The sequence below is a fragment of the Dendropsophus ebraccatus genome, chromosome 5 (genome assembly GCF_027789765.1).
Source record: "Dendropsophus ebraccatus isolate aDenEbr1 chromosome 5, aDenEbr1.pat, whole genome shotgun sequence".
Lineage (NCBI taxonomy): Eukaryota > Metazoa > Chordata > Amphibia > Anura > Hylidae > Dendropsophus > Dendropsophus ebraccatus.
The window spans coordinates 52,026,171-52,052,353 of record NC_091458.1 but is presented as its reverse complement, the minus strand read 5'-3'; the positions used below and the strand labels follow the sequence as shown (position 1 = coordinate 52,052,353).

The 26,183-nt window shown below is 41.3% G+C and overlaps 1 protein-coding gene and 1 pseudogene across 1 annotated transcript; both read left to right on the top strand.

Moving 5' to 3' along the window:
* Nucleotides 1-538: 538 nt before the first annotated feature.
* LOC138794153 (keratin, type II cytoskeletal cochleal-like) lies at nucleotides 539-10,958 on the top strand (annotated as a pseudogene).
* A 9,330-nt stretch (nucleotides 10,959-20,288) lies between these two features.
* LOC138794152 (keratin, type II cytoskeletal cochleal-like) lies at nucleotides 20,289-25,313 on the top strand. The gene is made up of 9 exons (XM_069972920.1): nucleotides 20,289-20,717; nucleotides 21,333-21,541; nucleotides 22,023-22,083; nucleotides 22,171-22,266; nucleotides 22,348-22,512; nucleotides 23,093-23,218; nucleotides 23,659-23,879; nucleotides 24,954-24,978; nucleotides 25,125-25,313. Exons 1-9 carry the CDS (start codon nucleotides 20,289-20,291, stop codon nucleotides 25,311-25,313), a joined length of 1,521 nt encoding a protein of 506 aa, XP_069829021.1.
* Nucleotides 25,314-26,183: the final 870 nt, after the last annotated feature.

Sequence of the window (26,183 nt, the reverse complement as noted above, 5' to 3'; positions counted from 1 at the left end):
TACCATTGTCTGTAGTACAGACTACACTCACTATAGGTATATAAGGGATGTAACAATAGTCAGATCCATCACACTACTTGCCTGGGCATTATTTAGAAGGTTGTACATTGAATCCTCTCTAAATCACCTCTGTGAGGAGAACCACCATGTCTCATCATCACTCCATCCACACCTCTTCTGGACACAAGCACTTCAGCTCCAGTTCTGTGGTTTTACCTAAACACTCCAGCTCTCATGGCATCTTATCCCACTCTTCTAAACACACAGGACATGGACACAAGGCTCATCATGGCTTCAGCAGCGCAAGCGCCCATAACATTGGATACGAAGGACATAAGATTTCATTTGAAAGTTCTCATTCGGGCAAGAATAGACATGGATTTGGGTTTGGCATCGGAGACATTGGTCATGGATTTGGAGGACATTCTGGCCATGGAGGAATCACCCCAGGTCTTCTGGTTCCTCTAAACTTAGAGATTGACCCAAACATACAGAGAGTGAGAACTGAAGAGAAGAATCAGATGAGAAATATTTGTCTATGACGTATAATAAGGATAATTCATAATACAAGCAATACTTTAAGAGCTAGGATGGACAGAGGCAGCAGTAGAGGAGTTGTCCAGGGCTCTGAAATGGTATGACAATTTGTATTAACAAGCCTTTCACTCCTATGTCTATATTAACATAACAAATACTCAGAGACAAGGCCTGCCCCATCAAACATATGGAAGGAAAGGTGCATAGATAAGAGAATGGCAGACAAGGATTGTCATGAGATTTTAGAGCTCTAGACAACCCCTTTAACCCCTTCCCTTCAGCAATACACAAATATACATTCTTATTGCCGATGTCTTGTGCAGTAGAACGTGCAATAAGACAGACTCTATGTGCAGATCGGCAATAATACAGATATTGGTACTATGCAATGGAATAGCATTAATCACCAATAATATGACACCAAAATAAACTATAGCACATGGTGCAAAAATGAGCCCCCTGTAGGTAGAAAAATAAAAATGTTATTGGCTCTTAGCGGGCGAGGAGGAGTATTGCTTCAGCTTCATCTGGGCATGCATACATCTATGACCTTTGGGGTTAAAGATTACCTTACCACTAAGCTATGTATGCTGTTTGCTACTTTAACATATAGAAAAATAAATTCCAGTAAAATCTTTTAACATGTGAGATTTCTGGAGCAGCAAAATAGGATGCTGGAGACCAAATGGGCTTTTTTACAAGAACAGAAAACAGCCAGGTGTCCGATTGAACCTCTGTTTGAGGCTTTTATCAGTAACCTCAGGAGACAGCTGGAAAGCCTGGAAAGTGAGAGGGCTCGTCTAGATGCCGAAAGGAACAACATGGAGTGAACTGTGGAGGAACTGAAGAGAAGGTACTGCCTACTTATTTTCACTGGGGACCTTAAAACTTTTAATCATGTAAGACACTATGGGGGAGATTTATCAAACATGGTATAAAGAGAAACTGGCTCAGGTGCCCCTAGCAACCAATCAGATTCCACCTTTTATTTTCAAAAGAGTCTGTGAGGAATGAAAAGTGGAATCTGATTGGTTGCTAGGGGCAACTGAGCCAGTTTCACTTTACACCATGTTTGATAAATCTCCCCCTATATCTATATAAAATGCAGCTTTGTCATAACATGGTCTAAGTCTATCAAAGAGAATGGGTGGGTAACAGTACCAAGACAGATTTTCAAGCTTGGGGCTATTAAGTTTAGAAAAAAGACATCATAGGGGTGATCTGATTTCAATGTACATATATATGAGTGGACAGTACAGGTCTCTTTGTAGTGATCTTTTTACTCCCAGGTCTGTAACCATAACAGGGGGGCATCCTGTACACCTAGAGAAAAGAGGGTTTCACCATCAGCACAGATGCGGATTCTATACTGTAAGAGCAGTGAGACTATGGACCTCTCTGCCACATGATGTTTTTATGGCTAAATCATTAAATATGTTCAAGGGAGGCCTGGATGCTTTTCTTGAAAAATATAATATTACAAGTTATGGGCACTAGATTATATATGATGGAACATTGATCAAGGGACTGATTGCTCATAGAGTGGGGAGGATCTTTTTCTCCCTGTGATGGGGCAATTGTCATCTGCCTTCCTCTGGATCAACACAGTAGGGTTTTTTTTCAACCTTATTAACTATGTTACTAAAGTACAATAACAAGTAGAAGTAAGGAATCATAAGCCATATTGCACCAATGGGAATATGAATTAGCTATAGTATGATTGAGGAGATTTTATATCACACGTGGGGAAATTAATCAAAACTGCCTGCATCGCATTAGACAGTATGATGACTCCCTAGAACAAGAGTATGACCTTACTGAAAGGGTACTGGCTTAAATGCACAACAAAGGCACTTTTTCTCATACATCACATACTGTTCATAAATAAATGTAATGGCTTAGAAGTTATAGTTTTTTCGTATATGGTATACTATAGTAATTTGTATAATATGTTTATGTACTGACCAGTAAATTATTTGTCTTTGTAAAGATATGAGGAGGAAGTCAACAGGCGCACATCTGCTGAAAATGAATTTGTATCTCTGAAGCGGGTAAGTAATGCTAAAAAAGAAAAACCTATTGTGCGGGTAGACAAGTCCTGTGTATCTTGAAGTTCACATATTTCTCTTCCTTCTGCTCTGTAGGACATTGATGCAGATTTCATGAACAAAGCTGAACTGCAAGCAAAGGCCGACTCTCTGACAGATGAGATCAACTTTTTGAGGACTCTCTATGACGCGGTAATATTTTAAAAAAATTGAATTTCACAGACATAAATAATTAGATTTTAGTAGATCATGATGTTCCTATTTATTACTCTTTAGGAGATCAGTCAGCTCCAGGCTCAAATCTCAGACACTTCAGTGGTTGTCTCCATGGACAACAGCCGAGACCTGGACATTGACAGCATCATCGCTGAGGTTAGAGCTCAATATTAGGAGATTGCCAACCGAAGCAGAGCTGAAGCCGAGGCCATGTACCAGTAAAGGGTAAGTCTAATACGTAAGGAATTATACACATGTTGGAAACTTGGGTCTATTGTCTGCACTTGCAGTTTGAGGACTTGCGTATGGCAGCTGGAAGAAATGGCAATGACCTGCAGAACAGCAAGAATGAGATGAACTGAACAGAACAGTACAGAGACTCAAAGGAGAGATCGAATGTGCTAAATCTCAGGTACAATGAGCTTTAATCCAATAATTTAGATATCTATATATGTATAAATTGTCATTGTGGATGTCAGATAGAATGTAGCTCAATAGCAATGCCAGGTATAGATATATATTAAGTAGAGCTTTAGCACATGAACAGACGTTTATCCTATAGCACAAAGACAAGTTATATTATTGCATTTTAGCACCTTACAAGTGATTAAGTAAAATCAATCAACAAAAGTAACATTGACACAAAATAAAATCAGTTTAAAATTAACAATTATTATTTATAGTGCATTAGAGGCTGCTATAGCGGAGGCTGAGGAACGTGGTGAAGCTGCTGTAAGGGATGCCAAGAATAAACTGGCTGAACTGGAGGCTGCTCTACGGAAGGCCAAGCAGGACATGGCTCGCCAACTGAGAGAATACCAGGAGCTGATAAATGTCAATCTGGCTCTGGATATTGAGATCGCCACCTATAAGAAGATGCTGGAGGGAGAAGAGCACAGGTGAGTTTTATTTATGTAGGTTATTATATATTAGGTAAAACGAGAACTAAAGTACAACATATATATCATTATTATTAAAAGCATAATGGTATTACTAGAGATGAGTGAAGTTCGACAATGCAATGAAGTTCACTCATCTCTAGTTATAAAATTATGTTTTTAATTGTAGGGATAGATATTTTGTACTTTACTTTTCATTTTACCTAATATATAATAACCTGCAACCTTGTCCAAACCTGAACACTCTGCATTGGATCATCGGTGGATGAATAAATTGGATGCAACCCTAAGGCTCTCTGGAAAACATAGATATACAGTAGCTAGAGATGAGCGAAATGCGTTCGGGTTCGAGTCCATCCGAACCCGAACGATCGTCATTTGATTAGCGGTGGCTGCTAAAGTTGGATAATAGTCATTGGCTGTATCCATGTTTTCCAGACAACCTTAGAGCTTTATCCAAGTTTAATCCACTAATTAAATGCCAAACGTTCAGGTTCTGATGGATTCGAACCCGAACCCGGTTCGCTCATTACTAGATAGAGCCATAATCTATATCCATGTTTTCCAGGACTCCCTAGAGCTGCATCCATCTTCTTCAGCCACTAGTAATCAAACACAGAGCTTTCGGGTTCGGACAAACCTGAGCATGCTTGAAGTTCGCTTATTTCTAGTTATAACTAAAACCTAATATTTTAAAAAAAACTTTTCACAAGAAATTCCTATATAAATACTGAAAAAGTTAATCACTTTAAAAAAAATAATAATAAAAAAAAATAACGTTTAACCCCTTAAGGACCGGGCCTAAAATGGTCTTAAGGACCGAGGCAAATTTTATGCATTTGACCTGTGTCACTTTATTCATTAATAACTTCGGGATGCTTTTACCTATCTGGCTGATTCTGAGAATGTTTTCTCGTGACATATTGTACTTCACGTTTCTGGTAAAATGGAGTCGATACTTATAACAAATCCATATGAAAAAATCCAAAATAACGTGAAAAATTGTGAAAAATTGCATTTTTCCAACTTTGAAACTTTTCTGCTTATACAGAAAATGGTTATGCCACATAAATTGTATATTAAATAGCATTAGCAACATATCTACTTTATGTTGGCAGCATTTATTAAACTATATTTATTTTTTTTTAGACAATAGAAAGCTTAAAACATTAGCAGCAAATTTCCAAATTTTCTGTAAAATTTCAAAATCAGATATTTTTAGGGACCTGTTCAGGTTTAAAGTGTATTTGAGAGGACTGTATGTTAGAAAGCCCCAAAAAGCACCCCATTTAAGAAACTGCACCCCCCAAACCCTGCAAAAGCACATCCAGAAAGTTTTTTAACCCTTTAGTGGAGTCACAGAAATAAAAGCTAAGTATGTAAGAAATTTGAAAATTTTAATTTTCTGTGCAGAGATTTTATTGTAATCCAATATCTTTCATAATTATAAACCTATTACCAGATAAATGCACCCCAATATTGATTGCCCTGTTTCTGCAATTTATAGAAATACCCCATATGTGGCCCTATTGCGCTATTTGACACAACCACAAGCCTCAGATACAAAGGAGCGCCTAGTGAATTTCAATGGATCCGTTATATTTGGTCATTTCTGACTGTACCACTTCAGGTTGGCAGAGGCTCTGGGGTGCCAAAACGTAAAAAACACCCCCAAAGGGACACCATTTAGAAAAAAACCCTCAAGGAATGTAACAAGGGGTGCGGTGAGCATCTGGACCCCACAGGTGCTTCACAGATTTTCAGAACAATATGGCGTGAAAAAAGAAAATTTATTTTTTACACTAAAACGTTGTTCTAGCCTTCAATTTTTCATTTTCACAAAGGGATAAAAGGAATAACAGGAATAACAACCCAAAAAACATGTAGCGCAGTTTCTCCTGAGTACAGAAATACCCCACATGTGGACATAAAGTGCCAAGCGGGCGCAGCACGTGCCTCCAAAGGCAAGGAGCGCCAACTGGCTTTTGGAAGCTGGATTTCACTGGAATGGATTTCAAGGGCCATGTCGCATTTACAGAGCCCTAGTGCTGCCAAAACACTGGAAACTCCCCACAAGTGACCACATTCTGGAAACTACACCCCTCAAGGAATCTAATAAGGGGTGCAGTGAGCATATGGACCCCACTGGTGATGGGCACAAATGTGGAACAATGTGACGTGAAAGTGAAAATTTTCTTTTTTTTACTTTCACGTCACAAATGTGCCCGTCATCAAGGGGTTCATATCCTCATTGCACCCCTTGTTAGATTCCTTGAGGGGTGTAGTTTCTAGAATGGGGTAACTTGTGGGGGATTTCCACTGTTTTGGCAGCACGAGGGCTCTGTAAATGCGACATGACATTCATCATCCATTCTGGCCAAATCCAGCCTTCAAAATCCAAATGGCGCTCCTTCCCTTCGGAGGCTTGCCCTGCGCCCACATGGTGCTTTATGTCCACATGTAGGGTATTTACGGACTCGGAGGAAATTGTTCTACACATTTTGTGTGTTTTTTTTTCTCTTTTAACCCCCTTGTGAAAATGAAAAATTTAAGGCTAGACCAACATTATAGTGTAAAAAATGTAACATTTCATTTTCATGCCACATTGTTCCACATTTGTGCCCGCCACCAGTGGGGTCCATATGCTCACTACACCCCTTGTTACATTCCCTGAGGGGTGTTGTTTCCATAATGGGGTCACTTGTGGGGGGTTTCAACTGTCTTGGCAACACAGGGACCTTTTACATGCAACAAGGCCCTCGAAATCCATTCAGGCCTCCAAAAGCCAAATGGCGCTCCTTCCCTTTGGAGGCTTACCCTGCACCCGCATGGCGCTTTATGTCCACATGTGGGGTATTTCTGAACTCAGGGGAAATTGCTGTACACATTTTGTGTTTTTTTTTTTATCTTTTAACCCCTTGTGAAAATGAAAAAATCAAGACAAGATCAATCATCTAGTGTAAAAATGAAAAAGAAATTTACATTTAATGTTGGTCTAGCCTTGATTTTTTCCATTTCCACAAGGGGTTAAAAAAAAAAAGAAAATGAACCCAAAACGTGTTGGGTAATTTCCCATGAGTAGAAAAATACCCCACATGTGGACATAATGTGCCATATGGGCACAGGGCAAGCCACCAAAAGGACAGAGTGCCATTTAGAGGCTGGAATGGAGGATGGAGGCCATGTCGCAATTACACAGCCCCTGTGCTGCCAAGACAGTAGAAACCCCCCCACAAGTGACCCCATTCTGGAAATAACACCCCATAAGGAATCTAACAAGGGGTGCAGTGAGCATATGGACCCCACTGGCGACAGGCACTTATGTAGAACATGTGCCGTAAAAATTTAAAATACCATTTTTTTTCATTTTCACATTCCTTATGGGGTGTAGTTTCCAGAATGGGGTCACTTGTGGGGGGTTTCTACTGTCCTGGCCGCACAGAGGCTTTGTAATTGCATCATGGCAAGTCTCTAATGGGAATGGTGGCCATATCTATTTAGCTGGGGAAAAGGGACAATTCTAATTTATTTGGGGGTATTAGGCCAATTATTAGTTTATAAGGTTAAAAATGACAGGTGTCCATCAAATTCAACCTGTGTTGATCCAGAGAAAGGCAAAAAAAACCCTCATGAGGCAGACGACAGTAGCCTCATCACGACTCCATAATGGCAATTAGAATAATCCCTGGATCAACGTGACCCCTGAAATAGGAATACGGGACAGAATTTAGCAAATGTAGAACTCCAATGACGTGTGGTACGCCTTGAAGCGATCCAGTATGCAGAGGCCGGGGTGATCAGGACAGGTGTCTTACTGGAAAATGGTGTCCTTCCTGATCCCCCTGTTACGCCACAATCTGCACTTCTTCTGGGGTCTCCTGTTTTCCAGTGTGGGGGACGTCACCTGGAAAATGTTGCCCTGGTGCAATACGGGGTCCCTCATATCCAGAAGCGCTGGGTCCGCTCCATGGCTGCTAAATATTAGGGTTCTATTACTGCTTCTGATATGTTCGGATCGTGCCGCAAGCTACAGTAGCTCGGGCAGCGAGGGATCGGAAGAGGGGGTGCTGGTATAAAAGTTATCCCCGTACAGGTGGTAACCTTTATCCAGCAGTGGGAAGATCAGTTCCCAAACTATCTTCCCACTAACTCCGAGGATGGGTACGCTACGCTACCCCCAGATACGTCACTGGATGATGAGGACGATGAGGGTGAATGGAGGAAAGAAGGATCCCCCCATTCATCCTCACTGGCTGTTTCGGTGTCGGAGGCAATAATAACGTATGCCTCTGACGCCGAAAACACCCTGGGGGCCATTTTTATGTGGGGATTAGTATATGGGGTATGTAGATGTGTAGTGGTGTAGTGTAAAACTTTATTTCGTGTAGTGTAATATTTTTTTTTACGTGTCTTTTTAACATTAAGTATAAAAAAAAAAAAAAAACTACGCCAAGAAAGGAGTTGCTGATAAATGCCGGTACTTATCAGCAAAACGTGGCTTAAGATATAGAAAAAAAACACCCTACGCCAAAAAGGAGAAGTTGCTGATCAGCGGCGCACTTACGTGCGATGCTGATCATCACTCAGCGGCGTTAGGGTGCGGAAACTAAAAAAAAAAAAAAACACCTTTCTTCAACCCTATAGCAACTGATAAGTGTATAATATACACTTATCAGCCGCTAGGTGGCAGTAGGTCCCGAATTCCGGAAATTGCCGATGGGAGCCGAGAGGAGCCGAAGCCGGGACCGGCAGAAATACCCGAAGACGCGACGAAGAAGAGGACGCGATCGGGACCCGGAAGAAGCGATCGGGATGCCGGGATCAGGTGAGTATGTGCCAATACCTGCTGGGGACACCTCAGCTACCTAGCTGAGGTGTCCCCAGCAGGTATTTAACACTTTTTGGGGACTTATATCGCCGTGATCGGCCGGACAGTCCCGGCCGGCCGATCACGGCGATCGGGACGTGGCACCCTGGCCACCATTACTTTTAACAGTAATGGCGGTCGGTGTCGTCCTCGGACAGCACCGACCGCCATTTTTTTCCGGGTCATCGGGTCACAGATGACCCGGAAAGCTTCAGATCGCCGCTATTGGCTGATCTGAATTGATCAGCCAATAGCGGTGATCGTCAGCATGGGGGGAGTTAACCACCCCCCGTGCCGACAAGCTAGGATGGCCTGCTATACATTATAGCAGGCCATCTTCCCCGATCGCTGCGTGTGTACACGCAGCGATCGGGGAAACCGCGGGCGTAAATGTACGCCCGTTTGCATTAAGGCACGGGTTTTGGGGGCGCCCGCAGTCATTAAGGGGTTAAATGAGGAGGCCTCTGAATTAATAATATTCCTTATCCTATATTTTTCAGACTTGCTTCAGATGGCCACGTAAATGTTTGTAAGTAAATATGTTGTCGTCAACTATGTATCTTTGCACGACTATCTATTGTAAAGCCAAGCATGTCTATTACAGTCTTATTGCAACCAGTTGTGTATATTATATATATACATACACACTAGGGATGAGCGAACTTTTGAAAAGTTTGTACGAACCGAACCTGAAACGAACCTTGCAATAACGGCTGAATAATTGCAGCTACAATAGTGGGAGTGTGATAGGGTATAGTTTCGTTTAGTTGCAGTTGCTATTACAATGAAAAAAGTGGAAAAAAATCAAAGTGGAAAAATAGTGAAAAAAAAAATTGCCGGCAATAATTCCAACTCCTCTAATGGTTAATAATTAATTAATAAAACACATTTTCATTGTAATAAAGTCACTTTCGTTGTTCAATAATTTAATTAAAACGGATCCATTATTGTGCAATTAAATATACTGTTAAAATAAATATATATATATTGTAGGGATCTTCCCAGGGGATGGTGTGTTTGGACACAGTTCACAGCAGACTTGGACTTATAAAATAACAGCTTGGCGTTTATTTGCAGCATAAACAGTCCAGCAAACAGAAATACAGCAACACTGTGCTTTTTAAGAATAAAACAAACAAAAAGGTCTTGCCCGTCTGGGCGCTTACTAACAGGTCTTCTCACCTATCTGACACTATAACACAGCGTCTTTCACCTGGATACCGCAGGGTGTGTCTTAGCTCCAGCCGTGGCTGCATTCGCAGCTTCCACCAAACACACTGGCTGATCACTCCTGGCTGAGAGCAACCACCTGCAGCTCTGCAGAGCTTTTACCTTTTTCAGGCTCATCAGAGCACACCTGATCACAACACCCAAACTGGATCGGGGGGAGGGAATGGCAAGTCCCACTACCAAAACCTACCTGCCATTCCATGTAAATCCAGGCCCGGTAAAAATAAATAACAACTCAGCAGCATAGCACTGCTGAGTAACAGATCCCTCCTGGACTTACCATCTCACCGTGTGTAGCAACCTAGGCGAGATGTACACCCCCTCGAACACTTCTCCAGTGACATGTCTACAATATATATATATATATATATATATATATATATATATATATATATAAATGTATATTTATATATATTTATTTATTTACAGTATATTTAATTGCAAAAGTATAGATTTGTTTTATTTAAATTATTGAACAACGAAAGTGACTTTATTAGAACGAAAATGTGTTTTATTAATTAAATATTAACTATTACAGGAAGCTCTATTAAAGCTGTTAATTCATATTCCCGGTAATAGAGCTTTCTGTAATAATTAATACTTTACTTTAATTAAAACATCAAATGTTTCTTCTAATTATGCTATCACAATAGAATTATTAGAAGAAACATTTTGATTCATATGTGCGCTCAGCTGATTGGCTGAGCACACATATAAAGAGCCGGTCCGCAGCACAGTGACTTAATTGTGCCGTGGACGGTGAAGAGAGAAGATGGAAGATAGAAGAGAGAAGGTCAAGACATCAGAGGGTGAGTATAAAGCTCTCCCCACCCCCTCCCCTGCACTGCACCCATCCCAGCAAGGAAGGGGGGTCACTTACCCCCCCCTTAAGCTCCTGTTTGTGTGTTTTTTTGTGTTTCTCCCCTTTTGTTTTTCAGATATCGGTATCCTGTGGATTACGTCAGATTCGATGGACTACGTCAATGACCAGCGGTTGTTTGGATTTTTTTTTTTTTTTATAAAATGGTCATTGAGGGGTGTGGGGGTGTTATTATTTGAATAAAAACATTTTTCACTTATGTCTTACTTATGTCACTTGTCTTATACTTACTTTATAGACTTAGTAGTGGAAGCCGTCTAATAGACGGAATCCATTACTAAGTCGGGGCCTAGTGTTAGCCGGTATAAAATGGCTAACACTAACCCCCCCATTAGTACCCCAGTACCCAATGCCACCAGGGGTACTGGGAAGAGCCGGGTGCCAGTGGTCCCGGAGCGTCAAAATTGGTGCTCCTGGACTGGGCGGCAGCAGGCTGGTAATATTTAGGCTGGGGAGGGCCTAAACCAATGGCTCTTCCCACCCTGGTGTTGCCAGGCTGCTGTTGCTTGGTTTTTAACCCGGCTGGTTATGAAAATAGGGGGAACCCTACTCGTTTAATAATAAAGCAACACGAGAAACGCGCGTCGGGTGAATGGTGAGGTGGACTCTTATACTAAGGACATGTATGGGTAATATATATTAACTCTTGATGGGATTTATTCCTGCTTATTTACTCTGAGGTTTATTTATTTTGTGCAATACCAACCCAGTGCCCAGTATATATAAATATGTGTGTAGGTTTCCATTAACTGTTATTTCTTCTGTGATGCAGTATTTTCTGTTATGGGACCTATTAATATCCATCCTTTTGTTGGGGACTTATTAGCTCCAGCTCCCTTGATATGTAAGTTTTTAATAAAATTTATTTTCTGGATATACCAATAAAAGATAATATTTTTCTATATTTTGGTCTTGCATTTGTTTCTTATCTTTTTGGTTTCAATTTCAGTATTTTGCGTGCTTATAGACCGCATTATTTGAGCCTTATATAGGATTACTCTAAGGGTACGTGTACACTGCGGAATGGAGAAGGATAACCCTTTGTGCATTCCGCAGCTAGCACCCGCCGGCGGACTGATGCGGGCGTACGTCTCCGCTCGTGTCACACTCCATTCTGTGCACGGGCAGATTCCGCCCTCTGTCCAAAGAATGAACGTGTCCATTCTTTGGACAGACGATGGAATCCGCACGTGCATAGAATGAAGACTATGACACGGGCGGAGACGCGGGCCTGCATCAATCCGCCGGTGGGTGCCAGCTGCGGAATGCACAAAGGGTTATCCTTCGCCATTCCGCAGTGTTCACGTACCCTAAATCTTTAAGTGTACCCTGAGGTACTTTCACAGAGTTTGGAGAATTTCACGCCATACCGCCATCTCTTATTGGGATGGTACTGGCGGAAAAGACGTGTCTGGGGCAGTGGCCCCCAGACACATCACTGGATGATAAGGATGAGGATGAATAGCGGGAAAAAGGATCCCCCCATTCATCCTCACTGGCTGTTTCGGTGTCGGAGGCAATAATAGCGTATGCGTCCGACACCGAAAACACCCTGGGGGCCATCTTTATACGGGGATTAGTATATGGAGTATGTAAATGTGTAATGTAGTGTAGTGTAAAACTTTATTTCGTGTAGTGTAATGTAGTGTTTTTAACTTTTTTTATTTAACAGTAAGAAAAAAACCTACGCCAACAAAGGAGTTGCTGATAAATGCCGCACTTATGTGCGGCACTTATCAGCAGAAAGTGGCAGTAGGATATAGGGGGGAAAAAAGCACCTACGCCAAAAAGGAGGAGTTGCTGATCAGCGGCGGAAAGCTGAAGAATACTGACCCGGAAAGCTGAAGAATACTGTTATTGGCTGATCCGAAGTGATCAGCCAATAGCAGTGATCGTCGGCACGGGGGGGGGGGGGGGGGGGTGTTAACCACTCTCCGTGCCGACAGGGAGAGATGGCCTGCTATGTATTATAGCAGGCTATCTTCCCCGATCGGGACCCGGCCGGCCGCGGCGCCCCGTTAAAGGGCCGGCGTACCGGTACATCATGGGTTCTTAAGTGACAGGGATCCATGTCGTACCGGTACGTCATGGGTCCTTAAGAGGTTAAAGGAGGTGTAACTGAACCTCAGCATATACACATATCAATCCCATCAATGGCTGAGATGTGTATCAATCAGTAAAGAAAGGGAGGAAAGGGGTTGGGTAGGAAGGGCACACATACATGCTAAAGCTTGGCAGTACTTCCTTGACACTTGAGCTCTAAACATAATATAGAGCTGATAGATTTCCTCTAATACAGAGCTTTGTTTACTAAATAGAACATAATAGAAAACTGGGATTGGTTCATATGTTTTGAAGAAGAATATGGGGCATAGCATAGCAAGCAAAGTAAAGATAGACTTAAGGTACTATTACACAAAGCGAAAATAGGTCTAAACTCTATCAAACAACTAATGATTTCTCGTTGGTCTTTTAATCATTGTCTGCTATTACACTAAATGATTATTGTTCAAATCCGAATGATCTAACGATTTTTCGAACGATAATCATCCTGTGTAATAAGGCCCTTAGTCAGGCCACCAGAAATCTGATATGGGAAGGCTATTTTTTTTTTTTATATTTAAGGTTTTTATTTTCAAAGACAAAAAGAGAAGGTTTACAATACAAATGGGAACTCGGGACGGCAAGTCCCTCCGGGGGGAAAGGGGTAAACACAAAGAATAATGTAAATGCACAGAATGCTATCGTAATCGTGAACTGTAACAAAAAACAGTAGAAATATCAACATCCGTAACCGGACCAGAAAAACAGGAGCAGCATTCCGGTTGATCTCAGTGTAAGTCAATGCAAAGAACAGTATACTATTGTATGTGAATTGCACTGTAGAAGTAAGAGAGACAGAAGTAAGAAAACAACAAACAAGACAAACCAGACAAAATAGAACAAGACAACAGAGGGATCACAAAAGAGCGGTTGTCCCTGGTGGCGAGAGAGGGGGGGAGGGGGCACCCACCAGGAGTCTAGATACAAGAGGGGGGTTCAAGTCGTGGCGGTTCTATAAGAATCAGAATCTATAAACGCAAGCCATTGACCCCAAGTGGCCGTATACCTCTTCACCGCCGCCGGGGTAATAGCAATGAGGTCCTCCATATAATGCGTCTAGGCTATTTCCGCAAACCATTCGTCAATGGTCGGGGGGTCAACAGATTTCCATTTCCGAGGGAGGACTGACTTGGCAGCTTGGAGCAGATGGCGTGCCAGAGATTTTTTAAAGCGCGACTGAGCTGTGGGGAACATGAAAAGCAGTGTCGCTTCAGGGGTATTAGGGATAGTGATACCGGTAATTTCCTTAATGAGGCGCAAGACCGTGTGCCAAAATGTCCGCAATTTGGGGCAACCCCACCAGATGTGTGTCATGGTGCCTCCCATGTCCCCACAACGCCAGCAAGTATCAGGGACCAGGGGATACCAGTTATGAAGGGCAGCCGGAACCCGGTACCAACGGGACAACATTTTATAACTGGTCTCCTGTGTCTTACATGCCATAGTGGCTTTGTGAGAAAGATAAAAAGCCTTTGACCATTGTTGTGGCGTAAAAGTTTTCCCCAACTCTGTCTCCCATGCTGAGCAAAAGAAGGGCAGATGATTCAATCTAGAGGAGAGCAACAATTGATAAGAGAGAGAAACGGCATGTGGGGGGCAGGAAGGCAACACACACAGCTTCTCAAAATCTGACAACAAAGCGTGGAGAGCGTGGGTACGCGAGGTAGTTGTGTAGAAGTGCTGTAATTGGACATACTCAAACAGGTGTCTGGACGAGGGGGGTGTGGAGGAGAGGATGTCGGAAAGGGGTAACAGTGCTCCCCGCTTGACTATGTGATAAAAGCGGAGAGGGGTGTCCCTAGGCAAGCCCAAGAAAGTCCGGGACATACCTGGTTGAAAATCAGGGTTATCTGTGACGGGGGTCATAGGACCACGACTATCCAACAGAGCACAAGGAGACCCGGCGGCTGGCAAAGAGGCAAGGGTATGGCGAGTGGTGTAGGACAGGGGTGTACGGTCTGCCAAGGTAGGGGACCATGTCCATGGGAGCGTAGACAAAGGCCGAAGGCACTGGGCTTGTGCCAGCTGTACCCAAAGCTTGGAGGAAGAATGATGGCACATGTCCAAAACCCTCACGTGGACACAAGCTAAATAATAAAGGCGACAGTCTGGCAGACCAACCCCCCCCGCATCCTTGGGACGAGAAAGAACCTCACGTCTGACTCTGGGACGGCCAGGGGACCAGACGAAGGAAGAAAAGCAATGCTGCACTTGTTTCCAAAAGGAAACAGGGATGGAGACTGGGATGGTCTGCAAGAGATAGAGCAATCGAGGAAGAAGGGTCATTTTCAGGATATTAATCCTCCCGAACCAAGAAAAATCTTTCTTGGTCCAGGCTGTCAGGTCCGTTCGGAAACGTCCTAAGAGAGGGAGAAAATTAACATCAAAGAGTTGGGACAATTTAGGAGGGATGCGTATGCCCAAGTATGTTATGCCTGCTGGGGGCCATGCAAATGGGAAATTCTCCTGAAGAGAGCGCACCGTGGCGCTGTCCAAGGAGACATTAAGGGCTTCAGATTTAGTAAGGTTAATTTTAAAATTAGACCACCCACCAAACCGGTCCAACCGAGACATAAGGGAAGGGAGGGAAAGACGTGGATTTGTGACATAGAGCAAGAGGTCATCCGCAAAAGCGGAGCATTTATACTCGTGGGATCCAATGGTGACCCCCCTTATGTCTGGGTCAGAGCGGATGGTGGACATTAAAGTTTCCATGATAAGGACATAAAGGAGGGGGGACAGAGGGCACCCCTGTCTCGTTCCATTGGAAATAGAAAAGGGTGCCGACAAGGTGCCATTGATTTTTAACTGAGCAGAAGGGGCGTTGTAAAGGGCTAAAATTTTTGAAAGGAAAAACGGGCCAATACCCACACGTTGTAGGGTTTGTACCAGGGAGGACCACGAGACTCGATCAAAAGCCTTCTCGGCATCTAAAGAGAGGACCATCAGGGGTATGTTGTTAGATTGAGCATAATGAATGATGTCTAATGTTTTGGGAGTATTATCGCAAGCTTCCCTCCCTGGTACAAAACCCACTTGGTCCGCATGGATGAGAGCCGGCAAGTGTGGGTTCAGCCTGTTGGCAAGTAGCTTGGCATAAAGTTTCAGGTCCACATTAAGGAGGGAAATGGGCCTGTAGCTCCCACAGGACTGTGGATCCTTCCCCGGTTTAGGAATAAGGGCGACATGGGCCATAGTAGTGTGTTGCGGAAAATGGATGGTGTCAGATATGGAGTTGAAGGCCGAGAGCATAATGGGGCCTAAGGATTCCTGAAGCACTTTGTAGAATTGGGCCGTCAGGCCATCTGGGCCCGGGCTCTTCCCTCCCGGGAGTTGTGCAATGGCACAGTTTAGTTCGTGCATTGCGAACGGCTCCTCCAGGGTCGCCGCCGCGTCGCCGGAGATCCGAGTAGCAATAGGAGGGGGAGAGAAGGGCTCGGGCACCGGGGCCGGGGGTTTAGGAAGATTATAAAGGGTAGTGAAGTAGGAATGAAATGTGGATGCTATTTCCGGCGTGACATGGGTAGTTACATTCGCAGTGGTCCGAATACAGGGGATATGCGATTGTGTCAATTTGTCCCTTAAAGCCCTTGCCAACATGCGGCCACACTTATTGCCATTTTCGTAAAATTTACTACGACAAGACTGCAGTAGACGGCCCCACGATGCCTCTAAGAGACGTTTAACCTCAGAGCGTGCAATGGGAAGGCTATTTTATGGTCGCCCATCAATATTCCTATCCACAGTAACATCTTGTATCCACCTTCAGTATTAGGAATCTCGGAGACACCAAAGAACTGCTCACAGTGCAGGATAGATAATGCCATGATGCCCTGATTTGTGCAAAATTGAGGTAAAGAAGCAGCGATAGTTTGCAAATCATGGCAGAAGTGTAGCCAAGAAACAATATACCACTTAAAGTATCCAGCTGTTTGGCTAGCCATAGACCCCCCCCCCAGCAGCAAAGGGCCCCAGGCTACCTGCCGAAACTGACCTATTATAAACCGCTACTGGTCAGAGCTGATGTTAAAAGTCTCTCCCCAGATTGCATAATCACGGGAGGGCACTATTCATATTGAAATTGGAATAACATTATAGGTTGGGTTTAAACATTTAGCACTCACCAATCAGCGTTACAGAAGGGAACTGACTTTCAGAAAGAAGCAGTATTAAGCACAGCCACTACAAAATGTACAGGGTTGTACCTAGTAAGCAATGAAAGAGCTGCAGTGATTACCAGTGTGGACGATCCTCCAATAAGTTGAATGATGTTGTTGTTGAGAGTTTGACCCAGACCAATATGATATTTATGGCCTATGCTAAGGATAACAATAACGGAAAACCCCTTTATGATATTACAGACTTTCAGTAATCATCTGTCAGTGTATGTCATTTAATTTTGAGAGTTCTTTCCCTGTAATGAGATAAGTCTTCTTAATATGGCATAGTAACATACATTTTAAGGCCAGGTTCACACTATGTAAAAACAACGGCTGTATTTCATAACAACGGCTGTACTTTGTAATTTGTGAAATAACGGCTGTTGTTTGCACAACGGCCGTTGTTATGAAATACGGATGTTGTTTTTACATAATGTTAACCTGGCCTAAGGTTGATAAAAGGCAAAAAGTCAATCAAGAACAACCTATAATGCTATAGAGTACATTCCTAAAGCCCCATAGGGAGTCTGAGCGACAGTATTCTGAAAACCTTGGATCTGTGACTAAGGAAGTTAAAGTGACTCTGTACCCACAATCTGACCCCCCCAAACCACTTGTACCTTCGGATAGCTGCTTTTATTCCAAGATCTGTCCTGCGGTCTGTTCGGCAGGTGATGCAGTTATTGTCCAACTTTTTAACTTGCAGCCCCGTGCCCAACGTCCGGGGCTTAGAGAATCTGTGCCCTAACTTTGCACCACCCCTCCGTCCCTCCTCCCCGACCTCTTCATCGATAGGAATGCCACTGGAACATTTTCTTCTGTCTGAACATTGCACATGTGCCTTAACGATCCAGCCTATGTGCCGTGCTGACACAGGTGATAAATAGGAGACAATCTGCCTGGAGCATTCCTAATGATGAGGAGGGCAGAGAGGGGGGATGGAGAGGTTGTGCCAGTCTAATGCATACACAATCTAAGCCCTGGCCGATGGGCATGGGGCTGCCAGTTTAAAAGTTGTTTTTTAGGACAATAACTGCATCACCTGCCGAACAGACCCCAGGACAGATTTTGGATTAAAAGCAGCTATCTGAAGATACAAGTGGTTTGGGGGGGTCAGATTGTGGGTACAGAGTTGCTCTAAGGGTCCTTCTGCAAAGTCTTTGAAATATCACAAAATTTAGGCTTCAAGATGGAGTTGTATTTATGTTATGCAAGCAAAGTTATCAATGTAAGTCATGTGACTTACACTATGGCACTATGGAATGAAGAGAATGGACAATAACAACCCATAATGATCTATTTGGTTACTATGCCATATCTAAGTGTGCTTCCACTCTACAGGTATTACTGTGAACAGTGGCAGCTGAAGCAGAAAATGGGGAAATAGGTGGTCCATCCGGGTCCATGGTGGTAAAAGGATAGATAGTGGCTGTGACTTTCAAGGCACCACATGTTGATGGGGACAAATCGAGTTATATCTATTCAGTTTAACCCCTTAGCGACCCATGACGTATCTGATATGTCATGGTGCCACGGGGGGTGTTCAGAAAGGGGTCCCGCCGGGACCCCGCTCTTAACGGCACCGCTCCTGGCTGATATGTACAGCTGGGCAGTGCCTCTATTAGCCGCTGTGGGTCCCGTTGCCGCGCCGGCAAATTAAGCCTCTAAATGCAGCTATCAATCCTGACAGCTGCATTTAGAGGCTTTGCTCTTCCTGTTCCTGGTGTCTAGTGGGACGGATCTCCCCCCTGCAATGCAATCGCGGGGGGGAGATCCGTTCTTCTGCCCGTGCCGGGCCTCAGCGTCGCAATGATCCCGGCTCGGCAATACATTGCTATGGCCTGCAGCAGGCCATAGCAATGGATCACCAATCTGATGGATCATTGCTGTGTATAAACACAGCATTGACCTCTATGAGAGATCAGTGCTGTGTATATACAAGTCCCCCAGGGGGACTTCTAGTTCATGTAAAAATAAAAGTAAATTTTTTTTTTATTAATAAAAAATCCCCTCCCCTAATAAAAGTCCAAATCACCCCCCTTTTCCCATTTTATAAATATAAATAAATAAACAAATAAACAAACATATTTGGTATCGCCGCATGCGTAATTGCCCGAACTATTAATTTATCACATTCCTGATCTCGCACGGTAAACGGCGTAAGCGCAAAAAAAATTCCAAAGTGCAAAATTGCACATTTTTGGTCGCATCAAATCCAGAAAAAAATTTAATAAAAAGCGATCAAAGAGTCGCATATGCGCAATCAAGGTACCGATAGAAAGTACATGTCATGGCGCAAAAAATGACACCTCAATCAGCCCCATAGGCCAAAGGATAAAAGCGCTATAAGCATGGGAATAGAGCAATTTTAAGGAACATATATTTGTTAACATTTGGTTTGAATTTTTTATAAGCCATCAGATAATATAAAAGTTTTACATTTTACCTATTGTTGTAATCATAACGACTTGAGGAATATGCATATAAAGTCAGTTCTACCATAGGGCGAACGGCGTAAATACAAAACTCCCCGAAATCAAAACAAATTCATTTTGTATTTCAATTTAACAGCACAAATTATTTTTTTCCGGTTTTGCAGCATATTTTATGGAAAAATAATGCCTTTCATTGCAAAGTACAATTGGTTTCACAAAAAGTAAGGGCTCATATGGGTCTCTAGGTGAAAAAATGCAAGCGCTATGGACTTTTAAACATAAAGTGGAAAAAGCGCAAAAATGAAAATTGGCTTTGACCTTAAGGGGTTAATGGATCTGCGCTTCAGCACTAGGTCTAGCCAAATTTAATGAATGGAAATGTGTTTATGTGAACAAAAAGAGGAGGTTGCTATAAAAACATAGCTCCATCATTCTGCTCATCAAAAGCATTAAGACGACCATGAACTTAACATTGATGGGCTTCATATTAAAGGATAGGCCCTCAACATTTAAGGCTTGTACAAAACCAATTAGTAATCTAGAAATATTTGTTTTGCTATCCACATTTTTCAATATACGTCTCTTTCTTGCTTTCCAGTAACTAAATATTCCTCATTTTATTGCTTATTAAACCATTTAATAATACTTGTCATGTCCACCCACTGTCTTTGAATCTGACTCTAAGAGTCTTAAAAGGATGATTTATTATAAACTCATGATTGTTTTATTTTCTATGAAACAAGGAGGATCTGATGCCACCAAGCCAGAACCTCGTACGTTAATGACAGGCTATATTTCTATGACTACACCCACTTCAAGTATAAAAAGGCCAAACAACTGTCAGTACAACAGTAACAGCGATCTGAAGGTGATCGAGCAACTGCACCTTGCATCCTTAGTGAGAAGAACCACCATGTCTCATCATCACTCCATCCACGCCTCTTCTGGACACAAGCACTTTAGCTCCTGTTCTGTGGCTTTACCTAAACACTCCAGCTCTCATGGCATCTTATCCCATTCTTCTAAACATACAGGACATGGACACAAGGCTCATCATGGCTTCAGCAGCAAGAGCGCCCATAACATTGGATCCAAGGGACACAAGGTTTCATTAGGACATCACTCAGAGAAGAGTGGACATGGATCTGGGTTTGGCATTGGTAGCATTGGCCATGGATTTGGAGGACATTCTGGCCATGGAGGAATCACCTCTGTTACAGTCAACCAAGGTCTTCTGGCTCCTATGAACTTGGAGATTGACCCAAATATACAGAGAGTGAGAACTGAAGAGAAGAATCAGATTAAGGGGCTCAACAATAAATTTGCTTCCTTCATTGACAAGGTAAAGTTTCTTTACTTTTATCATATATTCAATGCTGCTTGGATCAGTAAATCCCAAAAAGTTTTTTTTTTCTTTATCACTGATTAACCCTGATATATCAAATATTTATTTAATTATCTGGGTAAAAATGGTAAATAATGCAGCTAAAATTATTAACATGAATGTTTATGTTGAATTAGAAAAAAAAATAGAAACCCTTATAGGAACATTACGTTTATGGGGAAAGGGAATGAAACGTCAAGGCTTGATAGTCACAAACAAAAATATTTTTGTAAAGAACAGTACAGTGGAAGAATAACTACACACAAAGGATCTATCAGAGCTTCTGCTCATGCAGAAATGGTCCAAGTTCACAGATACACTGAAACTTCCTAAAGATGATCCCGAAAAAGGCTTTTATAGATGGATTGCTCTTTTAATGAAGATATGCCATTATGCAAAGTTTTATATGGAACTGTCACAGGAAATGAGGTCTAAATAAAGAGATTTTTTTTAGAGAAAGGTTTCACTGTATGTTTAAAATTAATTTACCGTAATATAGAAAACTAAAATTTAAAGAAAAAAAAATCTAATTTTTATTTTCATTTTTTTTTCTTCATTAAACTGTTCTAACAGGTTAGATTTTTGGAACAACAAAATAAGATGCTGGAGACCAAGTGGGCTCTTCTACAAGACCAAAAAACAGCCAGGTGTCAGATTGAACCTCTGTTTGAGGCTTTTATCAGCAATCTCAGGAGACAGCTGGAGAGCCTGGAAAGTGAGAGGGCTCGTCTTGAGGCAGAAAGAAACAGCATGGAAGGAAGCGTGGAGGAACTGAAGAGAAGGTACTGTTCTACTTTTACTGTATAGCTATTACACTTGAGATGGCTTATGCAAAAAAAAATTAAAAATAAAATAATAATAATAATAATAATAATAATAATAATAATAATAATAATAATAATGGAGTAAACTGCACAAAGATAAGAAGAGATTTAAAAAGACAAAGAATATTTAGTGATACTTTTTTCTTATATCCTGTTATGTGTAAAAGTAAAAAAAAAAAAAAAAAAAAAATAACTGGTGTCAGAAAGTGCCAGAGATTTGTAATTTACTTCTATTAAAAAATATCAAGTCTAGTACTTATGTCCTTTATATCTAGGTCTATGACATACAGCAGCTGATAAGTACTTGAAGACTTGAGATTTTTTAATAGAAGAAGTAAATAAGTAAATTCTGACACCAGTTGATCTGAAAGAAAAAAAATCGCTGGAGTAGCAATAACCATAATCTTAAAATATAAATACAATTAATTTAATTCCATAGATATGAGGAAGAGGTCAACAGGAGAACAGCTGCTGAAAATGAATTTGTTTCTGTTAAGCAAGTAAGTAATATATATTAACTGTTTTCTGGTGTCATTGTTATAAACTGTATATTAAAATTATAGCATTAATTGATATTTGTTTTATAGGAGGTTGATGGTGCCTTCATGAACAAAGCTGAACTTCAGGCCAAGGCAGATACCCTGACTGATGAGATTAACTTCCTGAGGACTTTATATGATGCTGTAAGAAATATATGTTATTTTTTTAATAGAATCGTCATATTATAATATTATATTCTCTTCATATATTCTCTTATGATTTAGGAGATCAGTCAGCTCCAGGCTCAAATCTCAGACACCTCTGTGGTTGTGTCTATGGACAACAGCCGGGATCTAGATACAGACAGCATTATTGCTGAGGTCAGAGCTCAATATGAAGAGATTGCTAGCAGAAGCAGAGCTGAGGCTGAAGCAATGTACCAGTCAAGGGTAAGTTCAGGGGATAAAGTATATGCCATGGATGCAGGCTGCCAGGAGGTTCTCCAAAAAGTCCTCACATTGCAAACGCATAAAATTAAAGAACTTGTCCGGGAAAAATTTACTTTTTCCCATACACAGGAAGGAACTCCGGGGGGGGGGGGGGGGGGGGATGTAATAGGCGGTCCAACCAACGTACCCCTGCTGATCTCTGTATTGGGCCCCCGGCTTCAATGTTATAAATAGAGTTGTGGGTGCGGCATGTGTACGGCTCTATTCATTTCTATGGAGCCACCAGAAAGAGCAGAGTAAGCCGTGAGCTACTTACTTGGCTCTCTCCATCGGCTCCATAACGAAAATCAGCGAGTGGTATGGAGGTCGGACCCACACAATCTCTTACTCTTCCGCTATCCTGTGTATAGGGGAAAAGTTAATTGTTCCCAGACAACCTCTTTAAAGTTTAGGTTGGTGTGTAAGTTGTACCAAACTTAATTACTACCCTAGATTACTACCCTGTTTTTCCATAGAGAAATGTAAAATTACGAAAGAAAACTGGTATGTTAATTTGTTCTTCTCATCAATCGTGACATAGTTTGAGGACTTGCGCATGGCAGCTGGAAGAAATGGCAATGACCTGCAGAACAGCAGGAATGAGATCGCTGAACTCAACAGAACAATACAGAGACTCAAAGGAGAGATCGAATGTGCTAAATCCCAGGTATGGAACCTTATTTACCATACATAGGTTTGGTTCTTTTCATTTAATGGTCTGTTGTACTATATGTAGCTTGTGGTTATGAAGATTATCATGTCTGATACAGAGAAAATTTTCTTACCTGTAATTTTGCTTTCCTTGAGTCCGAAGGCAGCACACATTTATCCCATCTGTGCTGCCTGAGGACGAAGAGGAAAGAGAAAACTTTCTTACCTGTAATTTTGCTTTCCTCGAGTCCGAAGGCAGTACAGATGAAATATATGTGTGCTGCCTGAGGACGAAGAGGAAAAGGTAATATAAGAGCAATGCAATTACTTTTAGAAAAATATTCTAGGTTTTTGTAAAATACCTTTAAGACAAAATAGCAAGATAATTTTCACGTTAAATAAAAAGAATGCTGCTTTCAATTTCATTATACAGTACAATGTCTTATCTTATATTAGCGCGCTGCATTGGAGGCTGCTATAGCGGAGGCCGAGGAACGTGGTGAAGCTGCTGTAAGAGATGCCAAAAATAAACTGGCTGAACTGGAGGCTGCTCTACAGAAGGCCAAGCAGGACATGGCTCGCCAACTGAGAGAGTACCAGGAACTGATGAATGTCAAACTGGCTCTAGATATTGAGATCGCCACCTATAAGAAAATGCTAGAGGGAGAGGAGCACAGGTAAGACATGGCTCTTTTACAATGGGATCAATGTTTGTGCTGGGCGTTTATATGTAATTTGTGTTACAGGAAGAGAACAATAACCAAGGAAAATTAAGTAACCTCTTACTACTGTACAAATACATTTTTCCATCATTGAGTTTGTTACACTACCCCTATTGGTTTAACAGTTGCTTAACAGGAAGAATTTGGAATATACAATAGTAAAGGATTGTTATTTCTAATGTGGAGCTGTCCAAAGTTATGAAAATATTGGAGTGAGATCCTTGATATCATCGATAATATATGTTAAGTGAATCTGAATAGAGGTTCATTAATATGCCATATGTATAGTCAGATATGTCTTAGAGTTAGTGTGAAAGAGCGCCATTAGTCATTCTCTATCTACTCCTCCATGCATTTAAACTCTTGGCTTTCTACTTCCAATCCCTAAATCCCCTGTTAATAACAGACTATAAAGCCAGGGTAAACTTACATCTAAACAGTGAAAAGGTTGTATAAATTAAAAAGAAAAATTTTTAAGGCATCTGGGTCTCATGGCTTGATGCCCCTGGACCTCACTTTGACACAAAGACAGTTATAAAATGACAGCTTTTGCGTGGAAAGACAAGAGCTAGTGAATAGTAAAGTCTAAATGATCCATATATATTTCTACTATACAAGGAATAAAATTATGTATATGTGGTTTTGTTACTATTTTGGTAAATTAAAAAATAAAATGCACATCATACCAATGAGTTTAATGTAATTGAGTTATTGTAATGCAATATACTAGAATATGTTAACATAATGATGTTTAGTCTAATGTGATCATATGCATTGTATAATGGGAATCTGTAAAGGAAAAATACAGCCTCTTTAACCAAGACCAGTTTTGGCTTCTACCAAGTAAATAAATAAATAAATAATCAAAATGTATATATAAACCAAAATGGTGCTAATCCCCTTCTTCTCCTTCTTCTTCTTCTTCTACTTCTTCTTCGTGCTGAGTGACTATACAGGCACTGGTACATAACTGTAACATATTCTGTATGTAACTGTATATAACTGTTTACATTATCATTTCTTTTCCAGACTGCATTCTGAAGGTCACGTGAATGTCTGTAAGTATATATCAGTGTTATACAACAACAACAATAATAATAATAATAATCCTTCACCTGACATTGATTGTATATATTGCCATCAAGATAATATCATGTACATATTGTTACTGAAAGCAAACCTTTTCTTTGTTTATTTCAGCTGTTTTGCACTCCAGCACTGGAGGGAAACATTCAGGATCCTCTACCCATGGTGGACATCACCATCATCATCATCACCATCATCATCACAAGGGATTCAGCTCCAGCAGCCATATGTCAAAACCCAAACACCACTCCAGCCATGGGCACCATTGTTAAAGTCTATCAGCTGTCACCAGCAATATTCTAGCTTTAAATCATTCCAATAACCTCTGTCTATGGGTTGCTTCAGCAGTGATGATAGAGTTAGTCTAGGTTCATGTCCGAAAACAAGAATACACACCCATCAGAGTCTACTATTGACTACATTTGAGAGGGTATATTTTTTCTTATAGGACTTAAAATCCGCTCTGGCTTCAAAGTCCCACAAAAAGCTATGTACACTCACAAATATAACGAATATATTAATTTTTAGAGTATGTTCCATCCAATGAATTCAGTGGAACCGTCCAAAGTGCACTGTATATGTTCAGTTAGTTTTGGAATCTAGTCTAGTTTTCTGATGTGGACTTAGACTTACAAAAAGTTTCTTCACCTTCACAGAGATTTCCCATGTAAGCATTTTAGATTTATTTAGTCGCTCCTTAGCAATACAACAAACTGCTACAAGAGATAGAACAAGAAGAAACTGGTAAAAAATGGCTTTTTTGTCTGCTGGATATGTACCCAAGGACTCATATTTCCCCAAGAATATGCTAACTATTTTACATATTTTATTAAAAGCAACACTAGAAAGATTATTACATTTAAGTATTCACTTTAGAATCCAAATAATAACTATTTTTATTATTGATATACATGTACTGTCAAATTCCATGCTTGCCAAACATGATTTAGTAAACCTCCAAGTGAAGATTTCATACAGTAGCAAATACCCATGGCAGAACAATATTGATTGAGAGGTTTATGGTAACAGATTGGATGTCTAGGGCTCCTACCATTGTAATGTTTATTGGAAGAATTGGTAGGACTGTGATAAAGTGATGTGTAAAGTGAAGATTAATCTGCTATTCTGGGAATGGAACGATGTCTACATCCTATCAATAGATGTCTATTTACC

What these genes read in the sequence shown, in the direction of transcription:
- LOC138794152 (XM_069972920.1), top strand. Translation starts at nt 20,289, where the DNA reads ATGTCTCATCATCACTCCATCCACGCCTCTTCTGGACACAAGCACTTT. An exon ending in GTGGAGGAACTGAAGAGAAG is followed by an intron (nt 21,542 to 22,022) that starts GTACTGTTCTAC and finishes TTAATTCCATAG; the next exon opens with ATATGAGGAAGAGGTCAACA. An exon ending in TCGAATGTGCTAAATCCCAG is followed by an intron (nt 23,219 to 23,658) that starts GTATGGAACCTT and finishes ATCTTATATTAG; the next exon opens with CGCGCTGCATTGGAGGCTGC.